This window comes from Ostrea edulis, chromosome 9 (assembly GCF_947568905.1).
Source record: "Ostrea edulis chromosome 9, xbOstEdul1.1, whole genome shotgun sequence".
NCBI classification, from domain to species: domain Eukaryota; kingdom Metazoa; phylum Mollusca; class Bivalvia; order Ostreida; family Ostreidae; genus Ostrea; species Ostrea edulis.
The window spans coordinates 65,335,955-65,358,457 of record NC_079172.1 but is presented as its reverse complement, the minus strand read 5'-3'; the positions used below and the strand labels follow the sequence as shown (position 1 = coordinate 65,358,457).

The following is a 22,503-nucleotide window of genomic DNA, read 5'->3' as shown; positions in this document are numbered from 1 at the left end:
CATTGGGTTAAATTGGGATAATTGTAATGTCAGTTTTGAAGCAATGAAAATGAACTCTTGAAAGTTCTTGTATACATGTTTTAATTTTATTTTCCTGTTCAAATTTTATAATATATACTTTCTTATGCCTCAGAAATGATGCATTTAGTGAATAAAATATATAATTTTAAAAATTTCATAGTTGCGGTGACCAGTTCAACCCTCGCATGAATTAGACATATTTGTATTGACAACGATTTTACCAAGTATAAGGAAAATTAACGGACAGATAATATTTTTATGTCACAGTCCTGCCTATTTTATTTATTTTTGAGCTGGAAGTGTACGACACAGTCTAGGTACGAGATGACATACATATATAATTTTCGGAACTTCTTTTACTTTATTATAAAGGTAAGGTAAAAAATTGAGGGGTTCCGATAACCGATGACGGCGACAGCCGAATTTTCAGGGAAACATAGCCTATATGATATTGCCAAGATTTATAGATGTACATAATGGAAGCAATTTTGACTGAAGTAGCTGATTCAGCAGATCTTAAGGTTTGTATCACTTACAGAATAAACGTTTTATTGATTGGTGTGGAAATAAAAACTTGCGCGAATTTCCTCTGTCGCAATATTAGTTGAAAACTGAGCTGAAGTTACTTTAGCTGTGAAAGACAAATACTTTTATATTAAATTTGGCAAGATATGCATGTATGTCACATACTAATGCTTTGTCAAAATGCTGCTGGTTGTATTTTACCCTTGATATTCAGTGTGCCCTGAAAAAAGCTTGAACTTTCACTTTCAATTAGGCCGAATATCAGTGAAGTAATAGTAGGGTATAGGGTATTAATATTAAACTGTTGAAATGTGTCACAAATACGCTTGATTAAATGCATATTGGAAAAGAAATTATGACAATCTCGTTTTTATTTTCAATAACAGAAGTTTGAGTTGATGTACAATGACCAGCTTCGCCGGGGACAGGTGAGCGAGAAGGCCCAGTTTGAGTATGCATGGTGCCTAGTGAGAAGTAAATACATAGAAGACATGAAGAAGGGAGTTGCTCTACTGGAAGGTAAGATTTTTAAGTCCTCTATCGTCTTTACCTTCTGTCTTTATATTACCATCAAAACAGAGATAATTTAAAAAATATGAAAGTAGGGACTGTATTTTAAAGATATTGTTATACGACCAAAACTTAGAAAGCTGCCCTGTAAAATGAAGATAAAATTGTTTGTTTTTGGCAGGCACAAAATATGTTGATGGGAGCTTTAAAGAAAGTACATAATCTAAACAACCTTAGCATGTTTACCATATTCCAATATTTTATTTATATTGCAGAGGAATTAATATACATGTATAGGAATTAAAACAAAAATCTTCTCAAGAACCAAAAAGAACTTTACATAAATTAAACTGATCTACATTTAGCATCCCCATGTTGTGTTTGTAAAAATCATGACACCTGGAACCTCAAAAAGGTTTGAAGTTCTAAAGATATCTAGATTTTATTGTTTTTAAATCAGCTTCTCAAGAACAGCAACTGTTGAAATGCATTAGTTTGATATCTATAATGTAGGTCATAATTAGGCAGTCTATGCGAAAGTTTTTTTGACAACACAGGACATTCGGTCCTGTGTAATCAATGAACACACCGGACCGAACCAAATTTTGTCAGACCGAAACACCTAATGTATAAAAGTGAAACACGTGAAAATGCAAAACCAAGGAAATCTTATTTATTATACCAGTAATACTATACCAGGGATCCTTCCCGCATAATACTTTAGACGGTCCATGCGGTTTTAATCACATTCATTTACGTATTTGGATTTGTGTGATATTTTTTACTCATAACAAACATTTAAATGACGCCGCGTCAAAATAATAAAAGCTCAAAACCGGACACTGAGACATCGGACATTCTGGTCCGGTGTAAAAAATGACGCATCGGACCTTAGGCACTGCACATCAGTCAGATCCGACGTCTTTCGCATCAACTGAATTAGGAGTGCAAAATTTTACATAAGAACAGGGGGGGGGGGGGGGGTGTGTGTTTAAAAACCTCTTTATGTTTTAATGGCTTTCATGTTAGATGTTTAACAATGTCAGTGTCAAATAATGACTCAAGGCACCTGTGGATTTTGCTGTGATAGATAAATAGAATAGAAAGATAGGTAGAGAGATAGAATTAACAGCTGAAATATTGTGTTTAGCTATATCATAGGAATTATTGTTTAGATACAATATCTAACCTTTGTTACTCCTCCTAGACACCTGATCCCACCTCTGGTATATCCAGGGGGTCCATGTTTGCCCAACTCTCTAGTTTGTATTTCTTATAGGAGTTATGAGATGGATCACTGTTCGTTGTCTTCACTTTTCATCCATTTTGCAATACTGTTGATATTTTGCAGATTTATTCAAGAAAGCGACGGATGACAATGCTCGCCGAGATTACTTATATTACATGTCTGTAGGATACACCAGAATAAAGGTCAGGATATACAAAATTACACATGTAACACAAAATTACGTATTTATTCTGACAATAGCTTTTCTGTAGGATCTAGGTAACACAAAATTTTATATACATAACACAAAATTACATATATAGGTGACTCTCGATAACTCAAAGTTCAAGGGACCCTGATAAAACTTTGAGGGATCGAAATTAGGAAATTGAAGGTCCGACCATATGGTTAAGATTTTACAGTGACCAGAAATGTTTACCTGCAAGATTATTGGATAGGCTGGTTCCCATGGCCTTTTGATGTGTTTGTGCTTGCACATTGGAAGGCCTTGGGAACCAGGTTAGATTATGGGATCGTTTTGACATGTTTTCCTTCATATTTGTCAGGTAGTTAATTTGATTTCAAAATAAAGAACCTTATTTTGCATTGATTAAAAGATTTCAAAGTTTATGTACTGTTGCTAAATTTCATATCGCTCTACACATAGCAAAAAATCTAACAAATGAGTAAAACGATGTTTTAGAGTAACTTTACACAAAAAAACAAACTTGAGAAAATTAACAGTCTGTAGAACTCTTAATTATTGTCTCTAAATTAATATCTCAAACTTACTCTCTCATCGAAGTCAAAACAAACTATATAAAGAAATTCCCGGCAGTATATAGGCAATAATGTCCCTTGCTTAGTTATATAGAGAAAAAATTCGGGACTGTAATTTCACTTTGAGAGATCGAGAACTTCAAGAGATTGAAGTTCGGGCCATCTAGAGTCACCTGTATGTAACACAAAATTACATATAGGTAACACAAAATTACATATAGGTAACACAAAATTACATATAGGTAACACAAAATTACATATACATAACACAAAATTTCATGTACGTAAATATTGACCGTTTCGATAACTTGTCATTTTTTCAGAAGGAATTCTGTCATCTTTTTCTTTTCTTCAGGAGTATCCACAGGCATTGAAATACATCAAGGCTTTACTAAAAATAGAACCTGGAAACCACCAGGCATTGGATTTACAGAAGTACATCAACAACAAGATGACCAAAGGTTAGATTTCTAATCACTATAAATAGTACATGTAGTACAACATGTTATTGAATTTAGCATACTTTGCTGTTTGAGTTCTTGGAAGGTAAATATTTGTGTGTGTGTGTGTGTGGGGGGGGGGGGGGGGGGGGGGGGGGGGGGGGGGATGTTAAATAATTGACAAATTCATATATCACTCAAAATACACTGGTGAAAAATTCCCACACCTTGCTTTTTTCTTGGTTTCCTGTTTGAAAACTACCATAGTTACTGTGATGGTAAGATGTCTGTCTGTAATACAGGCAGTTTTTGTCTGATTTTAGTGATGCTTTGTACATTGAGATGTACATGTATAATTCTACATCAATGCCATTAATTTCAGGGAACAACCTGGACACTGACTAAAAATCAATTACACGTGTATTGTGTTAATCATGGGATAGGTGCTACATCTCTTTCATTATTTATATGAGCAAGTGGACATCACCTGTATTTAGGCTTTGTGATTTAGTAAATTTCTTGTAAATAATACAGGGATTTATCTAGGTTGTTTTTACTACTGGTAAAAGGTACCTTTCCCCTTTGGCAACAAATGGATATTTCCCCTTCCACAGATAAAAAATCCCCTTCTTTTGTAGAAACTTCATAAAATTGTTTGAGAATTTTCAATAAAAATCATTTACATATATTCTAAGTCATTTTCTATAATTGTCAGACTCTTACAATATAGATAAAACAAGAGGTACTGTGAGCAATGCTCACTAAGAATACCCCCCGCTTACCCCAGTCTCCCAAAGGGTGTTGGTAATAGGTAAAACTTCAGTATTATGATCCAAAAGGTATCTAGGAACACAGCATCTCCATGCGATGAAAAAAGCCATTAAAGAATTTAAATGGAAACCATATTGCTACTTCGATGTCAAGTGCGCATGACCTTTGACCTTTTGACCCCAAAATTGATAGGGAACATCTTCATCCCATGGGTAATCCATATGTATGATATGGTGACTGTAGGTGGAAAGGATAATGCTTTAGAGCCCGGAAACCATATTCTACTTCGATGTCCAGTGCGATTGACCTTTGACCTTTTGACCCCAAAATCGATAGGGAACATCTTCATCCCATGGGTAGTCCATATATATGATATGGTGATGGTAGGTGGAAAGGATAATGCTTTAGAGTCCGGAAACCATTGCGTCTACAGACGGACGGACAGACAGACGGACAACCCGATTCCAGTATACCCCCCCCCCCCCCACAACTTGTTGCGGGGGGTATAATGAGTAATCAATCAATTTATATGGCTGTAATAATCTCTGGATATCATATTCTATGGATGTCCCCTGTCCTATCCCCATTCCCTGGAAGCTCATGACTGCATTCTCAAAAATTCCCCTTACATATAAAATGGATAGTAACATCTAAATGCTGGATAAAACACTGTAATACAAAGTTTCATTTTCTCAGTCTCTGAACTGAATGCAGCGAATAATGATAAATTGCATGCACAATAATGTAATAGAAAAAGTCACGTCTATTTTTTGTTGCAGAGGGAATAATGGGTATGGCGATAGTGGGTGGAGCGGCCCTGGCACTCGGGGGATTAGTGAGCCTTGGTATAGCGCTGACTAAAAAGTGATTTCTAATGAAGGACCAGACTCTGTGATGACTGTTGTTGTGGTAGTTACCAGTGATTCAATAAATATACAGAGTACCAGGTCCCCACAGATTACAAGAGACTGGTTCAATATTAATATTATGTAAAAGCTTGTCATTTGACACTTGTACCTTATCACTAGAAATACTCCAACATCGGGAGAAAAGGCTGTGGTATTTATTTGGTGGTTGACTGGTTTTGGCATTAAGACGTTGTCAGAACAAATGGTAATGTAAGTACATGTATAAGGGATTGCTGAAGTGAAAATAGCAGTAATACAAGTATTGCGATACTATTTGTTCTGATGAAACAGTCCAAGTCTGAAAGCAGACTGCCACCCAGTGAATACCGCAGCATTTTCTCTGGTGTTGGATTTCTGCATTTTCTAATACAAATTGTCCTTCGATACAGAGCCTGTTGAATACCTATGATACTGGCCTCTGGAAATTTACCGCAATTTTCAATTTATACTCTACAACATTGAATCCAGTCAATTTATTTATTTACATGTATGTTATGTTTATTCAGTTATTTTAAAAATGGTGCTGAAAATGATGTACCATTTGCCTATATTGTAATAAATTGATTTGATAAAATTTGGTTTTTGTATGTATTTTTTAATACAGACGAGTTGGTAGTACAGATCTGTTTGATAAATTGTAAACCAGGTTACAACACAGACTGAAGGCAAACCACTTCATGTGACACCAGTATTCAAGATTTAATGGATTTATTTGACACCAGTATTCAAGATTTAAGGGATTTATTTGACACCAGTATTCAAGATTTAAGGGATTTATTTGACACCAGTATTCAAGATTTAATGGATTTATTTGACACCAGTATTCAAGATTTAATGGATTTATTTGACACCAGTATTTAAGGGATTGATAATGTGACACCAGTATTTGAGATCTAAGGGATTGATGTGACACAGGTATTTGAGATTTAAGGGATTGATATGATACCAGTATTTGGGATTTAAGGGATTGATTACCAGTATTTGAGATTTAATGGATTGATATGATATCAGTATTTGAGATTTAAGGGATTGATAAGATATCAGTATTTGAGAATTAAGGGATTGATGTGATACCAGTATTAAAGATTTAAGGGATTGATGTGACACCAGTATTTGAGATTTAAGGGATTGATTACCAGTATTTGAGATTTAAGGGATTGATGTGACACCAGTATTTGAGATTTAAGGGATTGATGTGACACCAGTATTTGAGATTTAAGGGATTGATTACCAGTATTTGAGATTTAAGGGATTGATATGATATCAGTATTTGAGATTTAAGGGATTGATGTGATACCAGTATTTGAGATTTAAGGGATTGATAATGGTTAAATATAGGATAGTACTGGTAACAAGTCTCTGCACTAATTGAAGTAGGCTAGGATTTTAACCATGCTGGCAAGATGGCTCAATTGGTAGAGTACCCGACCAAGTATGAAGTGATCCATTGCATTTTCTCCCTATTATACTTGGTGTTGTAGGCAAGTGTCCGAGGTGAAAGACTTGGGATAGAGATCCTGGGCATGTCCATGGGTGGAAACTTTTAAGAGGGGAGGAATGTGGTGCTCTGCTAGGATATTGTATCAATGGTTGGTAATTTCATTGTGAAACTTGTTCTTAATTCTCATTCAGTTCTGATGGAATTATTGTTCAAGTCCATACCATGAAAATTAGACCCCAGAAAAATTATGGACTTGATAGTAGCTCGGTAGAGAACTCAAGAGGACCCAGATTACAGTCCTGGACAGTAGAATTAAGGGGACCAGATTACAGTCCCGGGCTGTAGAATTAAGGGGACCCGGACTGTAGAATTAAGGGGACCAGATTACAGTCCCGGACTGTAAAATTAAGGGGACCCAGATTACCGTCCCGGACTGTAGAATTAAGGGGACCCAGATTACAGTCCTGGGCTGTAGAATTAAGGGGACCCTGATTACAGTCACGGACTGTAGAATTAAGGGGACCCAGATTACAGTCTCGGACTGTAGAATTAGGGGACCAGATTACAGTTCCGGATAGTAGAATTAAGGGGACCAGATTACAGTCCTGGACTGTAGAATTAAGGGGACCCAGATTACAGTCCTGGACTGTAGAATTAAGGGGACCAGATTACAGTTCCGGACAGTAGAATTAAGGGTACCAGATTACAGTCCTGGACTGTAGAATTAAGGGGACCCAGATTACAGTCCCGGACAGTAGAATTAAGGGGACCAGATTACAGTTCCGGACAGTAGAATTAAGGGGACCAGATTACAGTCCTGGACAGTAGAATTAAGGGGACCCAGATTACAGTCCTGGACTGTAGAATTAAGGGGACCCTGATTACAGTCACGGACTGTAGAATTAAGGGGACCCAGATTACAGTCCCGGACTGTAGAATTAGGGGACCAGATTACAGTTCCGGATAGAAGAATTAAGGGGACCAGATTACAGTCCTGGACTGTAGAATTAAGGGGACCCAGATTACAGTCCTGGACTGTAGAATTAAGGGGACCAGATTACAGTTCCGGACAGTAGAATTAAGGGTACCAGATTACAGTCCTGGACTGTAGAATTAAGGGGACCCAGATTACAGTCCCGGACAGTAGAATTAAGGGGACCAGATTACAGTTCCGGACAGTAGAATTAAGGGGACCAGATTACAGTCCTGGACAGTAGAATTAAGGGGACCAGATTACAGTCCTGGACTGTAGAATTAAGGGGACCCAGATTAGTCCTGGGCTGTAGAATTAAGGGGACCAGATTACAGTCTCAGATTGATTGTATATTGTGTAACGTCCCTCTTGAGAATTTTTCACTCATGTGGAGACGTCACTAATACCAGTGAAGAGCTTCAAATTTAGGCCAATGCTCGGCACATATTCTTTAGTGTGCCACACCTATTGTGACATGGGACATCCAATTTTAAGGTAATCTCTGAGGACCTTTGACATTCTCATCTGAAGCCGAGTGTTTGGCGATGGAACTGTTGTTACCTGTTTTAACGACTTGGGTCTGTTATGCGGGTACAGTCTCAGAATGTAAAATTTTCTCTATCCCCTGTAAAGCATCCCCTGTCACTGAGAGGTAAGGATAAAGATTCTGAGTTGCTTTTCTTTTTTTAGGAAGATGACCACTGTGGATGGAGAAATGTTGTGGTCAGATTAGAGATTCTGGAAGTTTGTTCATCTCATTTTCTCCCTTCTAGTTACACTTGGAAACTTCAACCTTTATAGCACTATCACAATGCTTGTTGATAAATAAATATATTAAAATACAATTATAATTAAAATAATTGCTTCTTTAACAAAAATGGAAAACGGAAATATTCATATCTGGTGATCAGTCATCCAAAAAATTACTTTGTTTAACACGACTCTGATTCCATGCACAAGTACTCTGAAATTGAAATAAAAAAGATGCTGGAGTTTCTCATTGACAATATCTTTATAGTCTTTGGTGATCAGGTCTTCCAGCAGTCTGTTGGAATTCCCATGGACACAAATTGTGCTCCTCTGTTAGCTAACCTCTTTTTATATTTCCACAAAACAGAATTTATTCAGAACTTGTATGTGAGAAGAAAAATCTTTTGCTGTGGTCTTCAATTCGACATTTAGATATATTGATGTCTTATCTATCAACAATGATAACTTTCATTCATATGTCGATTCAATATATTCCTGTGAACTCAAAATAAAAGACACCACGTCACAGGGTCGTCCATTTCTGCTTCATACTTAAATATTTAATTAAAAGTGGATATTAAAGGCAAACTAACAGTTCAACTTTATGACAAACAGGATGATTTCAGGTTCTCCATCATCAACTTCCCATATTTATGTAGCAATATTCCATTATCACCTGCATGGTGTTTATATCTCTCAACTGATTCGATATACACAAGAGCTTGTTCTGTGTATGATTAATTTTTAAATTGAGGCAGCCTATTGATAAAATAAGTTGATGTTACAGGGTTTTCAACAGTCTTGTTATAAGTCAGCATGGCACAATTATTTGTTTGTTATAATGATCTGATTTACAAATACAACCTGTCATAAGGCTGAATGCTGTCTGATGTGTTTCATACAAATTATTAGGCCATTCCACTCTGATTTTGGTTATGGATAACTCCGTTTATCTGATCAACATATAAGTCTCACGGTAGGTGTGACCGGTCGACAGGGGATGCTTACTCCTCCTATAGGCACCTGATCCCACCTCTGGTATATCTAGGGGTCGGTTTTTGCCCAACTCTTTATTTTGTATTGCTTATAATAGGAGTTATGAGATTGATCACTGTTTGTTATCTTTACCTTTCATATATCTATATATATGCATGTATATTTAAGAAATGAACATCACTTTTGAGCTGTTCATGGTCAGTATGAACGGATTTGGATTTGAGGCAAATTCTGTGAATCGCGCTAGCAATTCACAGAGAATTTGCCTCAAATCCAAATCCGTTCATATTGACCATGAACAGCTCAAACGTGATGTTCATTTCTTATATTTATATTCATTTACTAAAATACCGTTTGTTTACATTGCTTCTATTTTGTTGCATAAAACGAAATCCTAGCCTCTGTCACAGTAGTTATTGTGACGTACGTCAACACATAGATATGACATCACATTTTGTCTCACCCTGCCTTTCATCAACATTGCAAGGTGCACTGTATTTTGGAGGTAGGAGACCGCAAGATTGGGATGATAATCCACTAAGTTTACAATCTTAATCCAAAGGTGTGACTTGCGATATCTTTGTAACAGATGTTCTATTCTTAAAAAATCATTACGCTCTCTCAGTCGTGTGCTTTAAGCTTGTTCATAATCCGTTCATAGTCAATGTGAACGGATTGTGTCGCGCGCTGAAATTGGTTGGTTCATAGAGGAAAATGCGATTTATAATATAAATATATATATATATATATATATATATATATAGAGAGAGAGAGAGAGAGAGAGAGAGAGATGCTCATCACTCCTATAACACACTTCCGTTATACAGATCAAGGGTAGCCAAACATTCCGAGGGCCTGAGAACATTAAAACCACATAAATACAACACTATAATCACACCATGTAAATACATGTTACATCTTTTCACACAAAAAACACAATATTGTACGCAGATAATATCTAAATAATGTGATGAATGAGATGAACAATCTGTAAAATTGTGCATTTATTGACCTTTAAAATGAATACTGTACTGTCGATAAAGATTACAGCACAACTTGTACATTTCTATTGATACATGATGAGATATAATTAGATTTCTTACCATGGTAAGATCACATAACATCATATAATAATGTACACAAATCTTCAAAGCATAAGGTGGCTCACTACAAAAAAATGTTTATCAAATCAGCATGAAATGATTTAATCCTGAAAGATATTACAATATGTAATTAGTACATATGTCATAAAGGGAAAAGATTTGCAATTTTAAAGAAAAAACGTAATTTTCAAAAAAATTATTTCAATAAATAACACAAAAGAAAGTGGCGGAGGTGAACTCGGGATCTGTGGAGCAGTAACCTGATACCTTGTCCACTGAGCTACATATACCAGATATACAAACAAATCGATCGATACAATTTCACAAAACTTGACAATAGCCATCTTGTGACGTAGTGTATTAAAATGAAAAAGTTTTGATGAAGTGAGCTACCTTAATCACTGATTACAACCTGTAAAATCGCTAATCATATATAAACCAATATTTTGAAGTACAAAATAAATACATAATGTACATCAATGCACTGCATCAACCAAACGAATAAAAAACATGTTCAGTAGTTGCCTAATAGTTTATGTACAGGTTCTTTTTTTAGGGGATGGGGGGGGGGGGGGGGAGGAGCGTATTTGACCAGACTCCTCGATTGTCGCTAATGATTTAAACTGACAAGGACTGTGACATGGAGAGCGGATGTCTACAGGGGTAATGATTTAAACTGACGAGGACTGTCACATGGAGAGTGGGTGTCTACAGGGATGTTCTCTCAGCTTTGTCTCTAATCAGTTTTAAACACTTCACAAATCAGTCCTACCCGTTAATCAAGATACTTATTCCAGGCTAAATCATCTGGATAACTGAATCGCATTGACTAAAGAAACTAATGGTGCATACCGGTTTTCAAGAAATATTTTTCAGGAAGGAGAAATGTTTGGTTTGTGGCTGTATGTGGTACACTTAAACAGTGTGTGACAGTAGTGATTATAAGAACTGTTGGAGCGATGCGTTCAATGGTAAAACGTGTACAATATTTACAACTAAGATGTCAAACTTGTATCTAATGAATAACATGAAATAAAGCGTATTGCACATATCTATATAGTAATGATCGAGGAAGGGGAGGATGGAGTTTTTGCTATCACAATATTAGTAGGAATGTCTGTACACAAATGTGGTGGGTATTAAGCGTTAATCAGCAGGAGTATGTGCTAGTCTTACATGCAAGGTCAAGAAGATCAATGGACCGAAAAATGATATCAAATTGACTAGTAACATTGTTACACAGCGTGGGTTGGAGGACTGCGTGGTACTATAATTCAGTGTTACTTTATATTTCCAAAAACATTTTCATGACTTGCTGCCCCACATAGTACTTAACATCAAAATAAACAATCTCCATATTCCATATCCCAGTCATGGCCCATGCTGATTGAAATCTGTATAACCCACATAATAACAACATGGCTCGTAAGATTACGACCTCCACATAAGTTACATTTCCAACAATATGACGTTGCCATTACAGCACGAACCCTAACAACTTTTGACCGTCAGATTTATCATTAAACAAAGTCACAGCAGAGACTGTTCTATCATGATGCTGTCGAATCCATCGGGGGGCAGGTGGTAGAATTTGTCAAACTGGACATCAATGACTGCCCCTTCGTCCACTGCAAGAAATACAACAGATATACTGTTACCATTCATTCACATCCACTGTTAAGAATTTTTAATTAGGACATGGTGTTCGTTAATGTTGACCGGGTTTTATTCACAAATTTTTCGTTTTTGCATATTTTGTGAGATTTTTTTAAACTCAATAAAACAGATCCTATACTTTATTGCTTACTGTGGTATATTGAACAGTACAATATCGATCAGTCTACTCACATAACAACACCTATCTATCTCGCGATCATAAAGTATCAAGGAAATTTACAGTACATGACATGAAGATGTGTTTGCAAATTTTTAATCATATGTAGTTTAATAAAATGTAAATCACAATACCCAGTCAACTAGTTGTAGCAATAATACTAGTGTCAAAGAATTATTTTCAGAAATATTTACCATAAAATACTGGATATAAAGTACCCTTCATTCCCGTGAAAGGGCAGGATAGGGGTCGGCCATTCATGTAGAAGTTCAGCTGGACATGGTCATAGGTGAAACCCTGGGAAATATACGACAGGAAGTTAATGCATACGACAGGAAGTTGATGCAAACAACAGGAAGTTAATGTATATGACAGGAAGTTAATGCATACGACAAGAAGTTAATGCATACGACAGGAAGTTAATGCATACGACAGGAAGTTAATGCATATGACAGGAAGTTAATGTATACGACAGGAAGTTAATGCATACGACAAGAAGTTAATGCATACGACAGGAAGTTAATGCATACAACAGGAAGTTAATGCATATGACAGGAAGTTGATGCATTCGACAGGAATTTGATGTATATGACAGGAAGTTAATGCATACGACAGGAAGTTAATGCATACGACAGGAAGTTAATGCACGTATTGTCATGAAATGCAGCGTGGCAGTATGAATTGTCTTTTGTGATCTGTGTACGCATAACTGAAGTACGTAAAACTCAGTTACCACAGAGCAAATCACGGTACTAAGTATGCATATGATTAACTAATACAGAAAGCAGAAATCACGGTACTAAGTATGCATATGATTAACTAATACAGAAAGCAGAAATCACGGTACTAAGTATGCATATGATTAACTAATACAGAAAGCAGATATCACAGTACTAAGTATGCATATGATTAACTAATACAGAAAGCAGAAAACACGGTACTAAGTATGCATATGATTAACTAATACAGAAAGCAGAAAACACGGTACTAAGTATGCATATGATTAACTAATACAGAAAGCAGATATCACAGTACTAAGTATGATTAACTAATACAGAAAGCAAAACACACGGTACTAATCACTCTACAATAAATCACCCTCATATTAAATAGGCCTCATATACTATCTATTAGGTACAAGGTAAGACTTGACTATTTTAGCATAAAACTATTTTATAATGCTTTGTCCAAACACATCAACAGTGTGGTAATAACACACAAGTGTAAAGTTATCTTCTCAATTTCCATCATCAATAATGCAGAGAAATTTCCACATTTATGGTTGTTTACTGGCTGGGAATCCATTAAAACTTACCAGGTAAGTACCAAAACACATTACATCCCAATGATTAATAGCTGTTAATTGGAGAACTCTAACAATCTAACTAAAATACAATCTGATTAAAACCAGATCCTGAGATCCGCTCACTTAGATCGCTACACTAGTGTAGCGATCTAAGTGAGCGGATCTCAGGATCTGGTTTTAATCAGATTGAATAAAACAAGAGGTACTGTGATCAATGCTCACTAAGAATACCCCCCGCTTACCCCAATCTCCCAAAGGGTGTTGGTAATAGGTAAAACTTCAGTATTATGATCCAAAAGGTATCTAGGAACACAGCATCTCCATGCGATGAAAAAAGCCATTAAAGAATTTAAATGGAAACCATATTGCTACTTCGATGTCCAGTGCGCGTGACCTTTGACCTTTTGACCCCAAAATCGATAGGGAACATCTTCATCCCATGGGTAGTCCATATGTATGATATGGTGACTGTAGGTGGAAAGGATAACGCTTTAGAGCCTGGAAACCATATTGCTACTTCAATGTCCAGTGTGCTTGACCTTTGACATTTTGACCCCAAAATCGATAGGGAACATCTTCATCCCATGGGTAGTCCATATGTATGATATGGTGACTGTAGGTGGAAAGGATAACGCTTTAGAGCCCGGAAACCATATTGCTACTTCAATGTCCAGTGCACTTGACCTTTGACCCCAAAATCGATAGGGAACATCTTCATCCCATGGGTAGTCCATATGTATGATATGGTGACTGTAGGTGGAAAGGATAACGCTTTAGAGCCCGGAAACCATATTGCTACTTCGATGTCCAGTGTGCTTGACCTTTAACCTTTTGACCCCAAAATCGATAGGGAACATCTTCATCCCATGGGTAGTCCATATGTATGATATGGTGACTGTAGGTGGAAAGGATAATGCTTTAGAGCCTGGAAACCATATTGCTACTTCGATGTCCAGTGCACTTGACCTTTGACCTTTTGACCCCAAAATCGATAGGGAACATCTTCATCCCATGGATAGTCCATATATATGATATGGTGATGGTAGGTGGAAAGGATAATGCTTTAGAACCCGGAAACCATTGCATCTACAGACGGACGGACGGACAGACAGACGGACAACCCGATTCCAGTATACCCCCCCACAACTTGTTGCGGGGGGTATAATAAGACTTCTTCGATCCGTGCTGTACTTCCACCCTTCTGTGACGTCATACGATTTCGCAAAGTCAATGAATTAATAAAATTTATGCATGACAGGAACATAAATTTTGTTGGAATCTTTTTCAATAGCAATTATAAAAAATCTTGTTAACCATAAAATATTTCAAAAGTCCAAGTTATATATGAATAATCAATTATATGTTTCAAAATATTGAATCTAAGGGCAATAACTCTGTTTTCATTGAATTATTTATCAATCCATTATGCGATAGATTTCCTTCATTTTTCAAACATTTTGTTTAATTTTTTAAGAAACAGTTTCATGAAATTGTTATGAATACTATTATATCATTTTAACCAGTTTTTGTGAAATTTTGATAATGCTGTTTAAGGAAAATTGCAATTTTCTGATGTTGATAATTGATAAAAAAAAAAATGTGTTAATACTGCAGCACTTATTTTATCATTTTTGTTTGTTACTAAGATGTATTATTTGAAGAACCAACAATCAAATGTAAGATTGAACCCATAATTCTAGAGGGGTGAAATTATCTTTCCCTACCAGTATATCCCCTCCTATGCAATTTCCTAAAGTACACCTCCCTCCTGTGGGATTTCTTACCAGTACACCTCCCTCCTGTGGGATTTCTTACCAGTATATCTCCCTCCTGTGAGATTTCTTACCAGTACATCTCCCTCCTGTGGGATTTCTTACCAGTACATCTCCCTCCTGTGGGATTTCTTACCAGTACATCTCATGTGAGATTTCTTACCAGTACATCTCATGTGAGATTTCTTACCAGTACAGTGGAGCCTCGTTAATCCGGACACTTTGGTTCCTGGCAAAATCGTCCGGATAAATGAAGCGTCCGGATAATTGAATCGCATATTTTCTATCATTACATAAGTAATCAATCTGCTTACTTTATTGATGCGTAATGAATCAAACGCATTCTATCATTGGATTTAACCATTTGCATTAGTAAATAGATTAAAATAATGTTAACATTTACATGCATTTCAAAGCATTAAAATTGAAATATACGTGTGCAGTGTATTTGCCCATGCTTACATTTTACATGTATATTAGCACTACAAATAAATATCATATCATTACGGCATGATGTTTAATTTATTAATACTATTAGACTATTGATCAAGACTATAAAATAATATGCTACAGATTTATTCACAAAATTCAAACAATGTCTCGATCAGCATGCGCTATCTAACTGACATATCATCACACACCACCTGGTGTTGACAGGATACAGATAATCACATTTATTAGACAGTTTGGCTTGTTTTCTTTATAATTTACGTCTTGCTAAAATTGACTGACACAGACCTTCCCTCAACAAAATTATCGTCCAGATTAATGGTACAATTTTCAATGCATTTTAATGTTTTGTAGTAATTAATGACCGTCCGGATCCCGAACGCGAATTTCCGGATTAATGATGCAAAATAACGTATAAAAATTCCGTTCCCTAGAAAAATCGTCCGGAAGGTGAAGCGTCCGGATTAATGGCGTCCCGATTACCGAGGCTCCACTGTACATCCCCCTCCTGTGGAATTTCTTACTAGTACACCTCCCTCCTGTGGTATTTCTTACCAGTACACCTCCCTCCTGTGGGATTTCTTACCAGTACATCCCCTTCTGTGAGATTTCTTACCAGTACATCTTCTCCCTGTGGGATTTCTTACCAGTACATCCCCTTCTGTGAGATTTCTTACCAGTACATCTTCTCCCTGTGGGATTTCTTACCAGTACACCTCCCTCCTGTGAGGTTTCTTACCAGTACATCTCCCTCCTGTGGAGTTTCTGACAGCTTGCCTCTTTGTTGTTTGTCATGAAATAACGTCCCATCATGTCTGAGGACCCAGGATTCAGTGTTGTTTCCGAGGGGCATTATGTTTAAATTACACCTCTGTGTAGCCAATCCAACCCCCCACACACCTAGTAATGAAAAATCAACAAATTAATGTGTGTGTATACTGAAAATTAATTTTAACTTTATCCCTTGAAAGGTAATTTCCGAGAGGTACATGTAGGTAAGCATGCTAAATATTACCTGTCATGCCAGATAAATTCCTGCTGAAACTTAACCCTTATAAATCTAGTTAAAGAGACACTACAGCTCATTTTCAACATTTTAATGAAGTGTTTTCTAAAAACATGTATTAATAAAATGATAAAAATCATACAGATACTGACAATTTTGAACAATTTAGATGCATCAATTTACTCTCAAGTGTGCTTTGAAAATCATCCAGAATTGAAAGGTTTCTTCATTCTGACTAGGACTTTAAGTAAAACTCCAGATTTGGCACCCAAAATGGCTGAGTACTTTGGTTAATATAAATATTTGACTTTCACATCCCCCTTCGGAAATCTTAGATACGTCATTGGTTCTCCATGCATTTCTCCAAGCTCTTTGTTTTCCAAACTTCATACTGATTCCAAAGTAAATTTTAGTTCACAAATGAGTTTTATCTCATTCTATTTTTATCTCTTTTCTCACAGAATCTGTCAAAATTCTGGACTATCCACTACACCTTCTCTCACTGGACGACATGCTGCACTGTTTACTATCTAGATGCGCATATATCTCAAGACCGAAAGGAGGAGACTCGATATTTTTTGTATAGGCCATCAAAAAGTACTAATTTTTACGATAAAACAAGAATTTTTAACTATATATAAAATTAATGCATATAGGATTCCTTGGTATATATATTCAAGTCATTTGTGGTCATGGTTGTTTAACGAAATCGATATTAATACTGGAACAATTTCTGTCTCGTAGAAAAATGTCTTCATTGTTGTTATTTTCATGATTTTTCGTGACCTAGTCTAACAAAACTTCAAATTTCCCCCACGCTCTCAGAATCACTGAGCCATTCTCACCTATGTATGTTAAGCTGATATGTAGTTATGACAGAGTCATTCACTAGATGTAAATAATAGGGAATTTTCCACCACAAATCACATTACATATCTCGGACTTAAAAAAAAGTTCATATGCCTGTGAGTGCCTGTACAGCTTTATCCACTGTGTGACTAGGGTTATCACACACTTTATATATTATTATACCTCAGTGTGAGAATTCTATGCAACGCGTAATCTGATTGGTCTAGACGGTCACATGCCAGGGATGACAAAACTTCATATCTCCCTCTCAAACATCATATCTCCCTATCATATTTACCGCTTGGGCAGCCTCGTGCATTTTCCATAAATTTAACGTCAAAGACGATGAAATGTATTGTGACGTCACAATAAGTCCGAGTCATTCTACTTCCATAGTTCGTAAGGCACAAAATATGCGGGTCTCTGATACACAGTTAAATCGCCTGGTTTCAGTTGATACAAAAACAAGCAAGTAAATCAGCATTCAAGGAGAATGGTAAAACAAAAACTGGTTATCATATCACTGTATTTCGCTATTTGTACCTTCTAATTCGTTGAGGCGCGGTGTTACCGTTAGGGCAATGTCAGCTACATACATGTACAATGTATAGATGAGCAGACTCCAATCTCAAATGCAATTTTGTGGTCTTGCTATGTTTTGGTATAATAAACAATTTATTACATGAATGTTTGGGAGATATGAAGATTTATTCACCCAAGAAAAATCATATTCCCCTTGGGCGTTGCCCTCGGGGAATATGATTTTTCTTGGGTGAATAAATCTTCATATCTCCCTCACTATCATGCAATAAATGTATATTGTGATATACTTATTTTCGTTTGCTTACCAGAACTTTGAATCTTCACTTCAAAATAAGCCTTATCCTGTGCAATGGGCGCATTGGAAAGGGCTCCTCCTGTTCCACAGATTCGACGTCCATTCTTGACAATTACCACATCATTCCCTGTCAATAAACAAATTTAAAGTTGTCAGAAGACAACATATCTCATCAGAAGACAACACATCTCACCAGAAGACAACATATCTCATCAGAGGACAACACATCTCACCAGAAGACAACATATCTCATCAGAGGACAACACATCTCACCAGAAGACAACATATCTCATCAGAGGACAACATATCTCATCAGAAGACAACATATCTCACCAGAAGACAACATATCTCATCAGAAGACAATATATCTCACAAGAAGACTATGTATCTCATCAGAAGACAACATATCTCATCAGAAGACAACACATCTCACCAGAAGACAACATATCTCATCAGAGGACAACACATCTCACCAGAAGACAACATATCTCATCAGAGGACAACACATCTCACCAGAAGACAACATATCTCACCAGAAGATAACATATCTCACCCTGAGGCTTAATCACCATATCTCCATTGCTTCAAATTCAGCAAGGTTATTCTTGAAATGTATGTCAAAGTCCAAAGTCACTAGGTCAAAATGTTTTGAAGAGTAGGTAAAAGTCTAAGTTTAAAAGCCTTGGCACATGTACCAAATGAAAGACCTGGTCATTAGGCATCTATATGTGAAATATCAAAGCTCTATTCCATTTTGTTCAAAAGATATATTCAAGGTTAGAGTTTTCCCCCAATCTAATTAAACGACTTTGATTTATTGACTGATTATGTGAAGTTTTTCTACAACAATAAAATTAATTACGTGGACTAATTATGGTAACCTCGCTGTAGAAGTAAATCCCAGTAAGAAGAAAACTTTACTAAATGTACACATAAACGGAAGAGTGCAGGGCTTGAAATTAACATATGCCCGTGAGGCTGTGACTGGTTAAAAGTCTGGCGGAATGACTGACATTTGTTTTAGTCAGTCCGATGTGACTGGTTAATTTTCTAAAGCATCATTTTGGAAAATATGCTCATGAAAATCTTATACACAGATTTGGCATGCTTCGATCTGGAGATGGCAGACGAATCTGATTCGTAAATTATAAAACCCAAATTTAAGTGTTACAATATTGTCTGAGAGGCATATTGAGTTAAATTTAATAACATTAATGAAATGTGTTTAATTATTTCTGGAAAACTCTGTTGGACTGGTAATTTTTTCTGCGGACTGGTTGGAATTATAACCCATCAGTCCGGCTGGACTGGTGACATAAAAAGTTATCTTCAAGCCCTGGAGTGTGGTTGTTTTGATTGAAATTAAGAAAATTTGACATTATGTGATGTGTGTTCATTATGACCTTGTGCATTTTGGAAATTTACATATCCAATGTTTTTGCCTTTGATATCACTAGAAATATAAAAATGATAGCTATTTCTTCATTAATGCATTGCAGTTGTGAACAATACACATATGATTTTAACCGCTGGGAATATTCTGACAGAAATGAAAGTAGAACATAAAAATAGAAAATAACACTTTATGAAGTATACCAGCATGAAGCATTGCAGTTCATATCCTCATGAAAGGAATTTTCTGAATAGAGGCAACATTACTGTGGACGCGATCTACATATGGAAATATTATGAGGCCAAGAGTCTACAGAAAAAGTGTACAACAGCACTGTATACAGGCAAGATAAACGGCTAATGTACACCAGGTGTCTTACAGTCGGACAAATAGCTGAGGTACAGCAGATATCCAAACGTCACGTGAATAGCCGATGTACAATAAGTGCTAGATGGTCTGATGAATAGCTAATGTGCAGTAGGTGCCAGATGGTAGATGGTCGGGTGAATAGAATAAGACACAGTCTAAAGAAGACGACACACTGACACACTGATCTCGTCTTAGAATAACAAGGTTAAGGAACAAATCTACAATCACATTAATCTTGAGATTCAGTTTGGCTGTGATATATAATGAGTGACACCATCACATGAATCAGTTGAGATTCAGTTTAGCTTGATGTTTGGAATGACACATTCAGACATGAATTATGAAGGACTGATCCGAGATTCAGTAAAGATGTCAGTCCAACTATCCAGCCGAGCCGAATCTCAGCCATTAAACAGTTAAAGATATCACCTGATCTTGTTAACTAAGCAGAATGTTGCCTAATCCGAGATTCCTCTGACTCTTAACCCCGCTTTTATTTTGTGACTTCTGCGGGGGAGAGTCAGAGCGGACTCCATATTGAAAAGTGGGAATTCAGCGACACCAGCTGGTGTCGCTGCTTTACCTACCTCTTACAACTTTATTTCGCGGACCTATCTTCCAAAACGCGAGGATTCAGTTATCGGAAGATTATTCTACAAATACATCATGATTAATACGATGCTATCGCCGTTTAAACGATGAAATTTTGTGTTTACATGTGCTGACGTCATGCGCAAAGAAATCAAATGGTGAAGCGGCGACCTAATTCAAGTGATGCTCCATTTGTCGGTGTTAGGGCCGTTTAAACGGCGATAGCATCGTATTAATCATGATCTGTTTATAGATTTATCTTCCGTTAACTGAATTCTCACGTCTTGGAAGATAGATCCGCGAAATAAAGTTGTAAGAGGTAGGTAAAGCAGCGACACCAGCTGGTGTCGCTGAATTCCCACTTTTCAATATGGAGTCCGCTCTGACTCTCCCCCGCACATGTCAAATATAAAAGCGGGGGTAAGAGTCAGAGGAATCTCGGATTAAATGTTGCCAGGCCAAGATTATAACTTTGTGATGTTTGTCTACTACCCACCCCCCTCTACGATAAAGGGATAAGAAAGTTTACCCATAACTGCAGTGTCTAATTTCACTGTGGGGATTTCCTTTAAAGGGATGTGCCCTGAATTGAAGCCGGTACCATTCCAACAACATCGTAAACAGCAAAAACATGCAGCCATACTTGACACTTCCGGTGACTGAGTTTCTGTTAATTCGTCCCAAAACATATTCGTTTCCAATATTCTATAATAAACTTGTATCTGGAGTATTTTGGCAAAAAAAAAAAAAAAAAACTGTCTTGATAAAAAAAACCCTGAATATTGCTTCTTTAGATATTTCTCAAACAACCCTGAACAATAAATTACAAGAGTATTATCAAAACAAGATTCATGAAAAACTAAAAAATATGTGTAAATCAGACCCTGGAAAATTAGCTTTTTATAGCAAAATCATAAATCAAAATGAATACAGACTGTAACATTATTTAAGGCTACCTTTACGAAATGTGATAAATATGTGTAAAGAAAATTAAGAATCAGTGTCCCTCCATGGTATATTGAAACCTGTAGATATTCTAAACTTCCTATTCCTATTTTAGAAAAACGTCTATATAATGCTGTTCATGCATGTAAAGAATAAAAATCATTTTGTACTGTATTGTTCAAAGTATGATCAATACAAATGGCAGTATAATGATATATTTAACGTGAACACATCTACTAGTGATAATCCAATTAGAAAAATGGTTAATCCTACAGATATTACATCTGCAAGAAGGATCTGATCATTATGTCTTGAAAACCTTCTTTGATATAAGGACAGAAAGTCTACAATGAACATTTTTATAAATATACATTTGCATGAATATATATGTTCACTGCAGTATTTTTGTATTTTGTATACCTTGTGTTTATTATGCATGCATTAATTAGTGTTTAGCTTTGTTATCAATGTTCATGACTGCATGCGGACATGGTAAATGTCAATAAATTGATCTTACATGTATCTTTAAAAAAACCAAACCTAAATTTTATATATTTGGCCGTTCAAAACCTATCTTATAATAATGATTATTTTTGTTGAAGGTGTTACTATTAGACAAGCGTAGCTACATACCTATTCTCTCTTTACCTGATAGATATCAACATTTGAATTTTCAGAGCGTATCAAAAGACTTGGTTTCAATC

At 36.3% G+C, this 22,503-nt stretch overlaps 2 protein-coding genes across 2 annotated transcripts; one reads left to right on the top strand and one right to left on the bottom strand.

Moving 5' to 3' along the window:
- Positions 1-367: 367 nt before the first annotated feature.
- On the top strand, positions 368-5,757 carry LOC125657754 (mitochondrial fission 1 protein-like). The gene is made up of 5 exons (XM_048888510.2): positions 368-542; positions 933-1,065; positions 2,408-2,487; positions 3,420-3,525; positions 5,055-5,757. The coding sequence occupies exons 1-5, from the start codon at positions 489-491 to the stop codon at positions 5,141-5,143; spliced, it is 462 nt and encodes a 153-aa protein (XP_048744467.1). The 5' UTR covers positions 368-488; the 3' UTR covers positions 5,144-5,757.
- A 4,577-nt stretch (positions 5,758-10,334) lies between these two features.
- LOC125657752 (SPRY domain-containing protein 7-like) lies at positions 10,335-21,573 on the bottom strand. The gene is made up of 5 exons (XM_048888509.2): positions 21,384-21,573; positions 18,512-18,628; positions 16,548-16,708; positions 12,475-12,577; positions 10,335-12,074 (listed from the first exon to the last, which is right to left on the bottom strand). The coding sequence occupies exons 1-5, from the start codon at positions 21,541-21,543 to the stop codon at positions 11,977-11,979; spliced, it is 639 nt and encodes a 212-aa protein (XP_048744466.2). The 5' UTR covers positions 21,544-21,573; the 3' UTR covers positions 10,335-11,976.
- Positions 21,574-22,503: the final 930 nt, after the last annotated feature.

Coding starts and splice junctions, on each gene's coding strand:
- LOC125657752 (XM_048888509.2), bottom strand. CDS start 21,543: ATGTTTTGGGACGAATTAACAGAAACTCAGTCACCGGAAGTGTCAAGT. Junction 16,709..18,511: donor AGTGAAGATTCAAAGTTCTG/GTAAGCAAACGA, acceptor TTTCATTACTAG/GTGTGTGGGGGGTTGGATTG. Junction 12,075..12,474: donor TTTATATCCAGTATTTTATG/GTAAATATTTCT, acceptor TATTTCTTGCAG/TGGACGAAGGGGCAGTCATT.
- LOC125657754 (XM_048888510.2), top strand. CDS start 489: ATGTACATAATGGAAGCAATTTTGACTGAAGTAGCTGATTCAGCAGAT. Junction 1,066..2,407: donor GGGAGTTGCTCTACTGGAAG/GTAAGATTTTTA, acceptor GATATTTTGCAG/ATTTATTCAAGAAAGCGACG. Junction 3,526..5,054: donor CAACAACAAGATGACCAAAG/GTTAGATTTCTA, acceptor TTTTTGTTGCAG/AGGGAATAATGGGTATGGCG.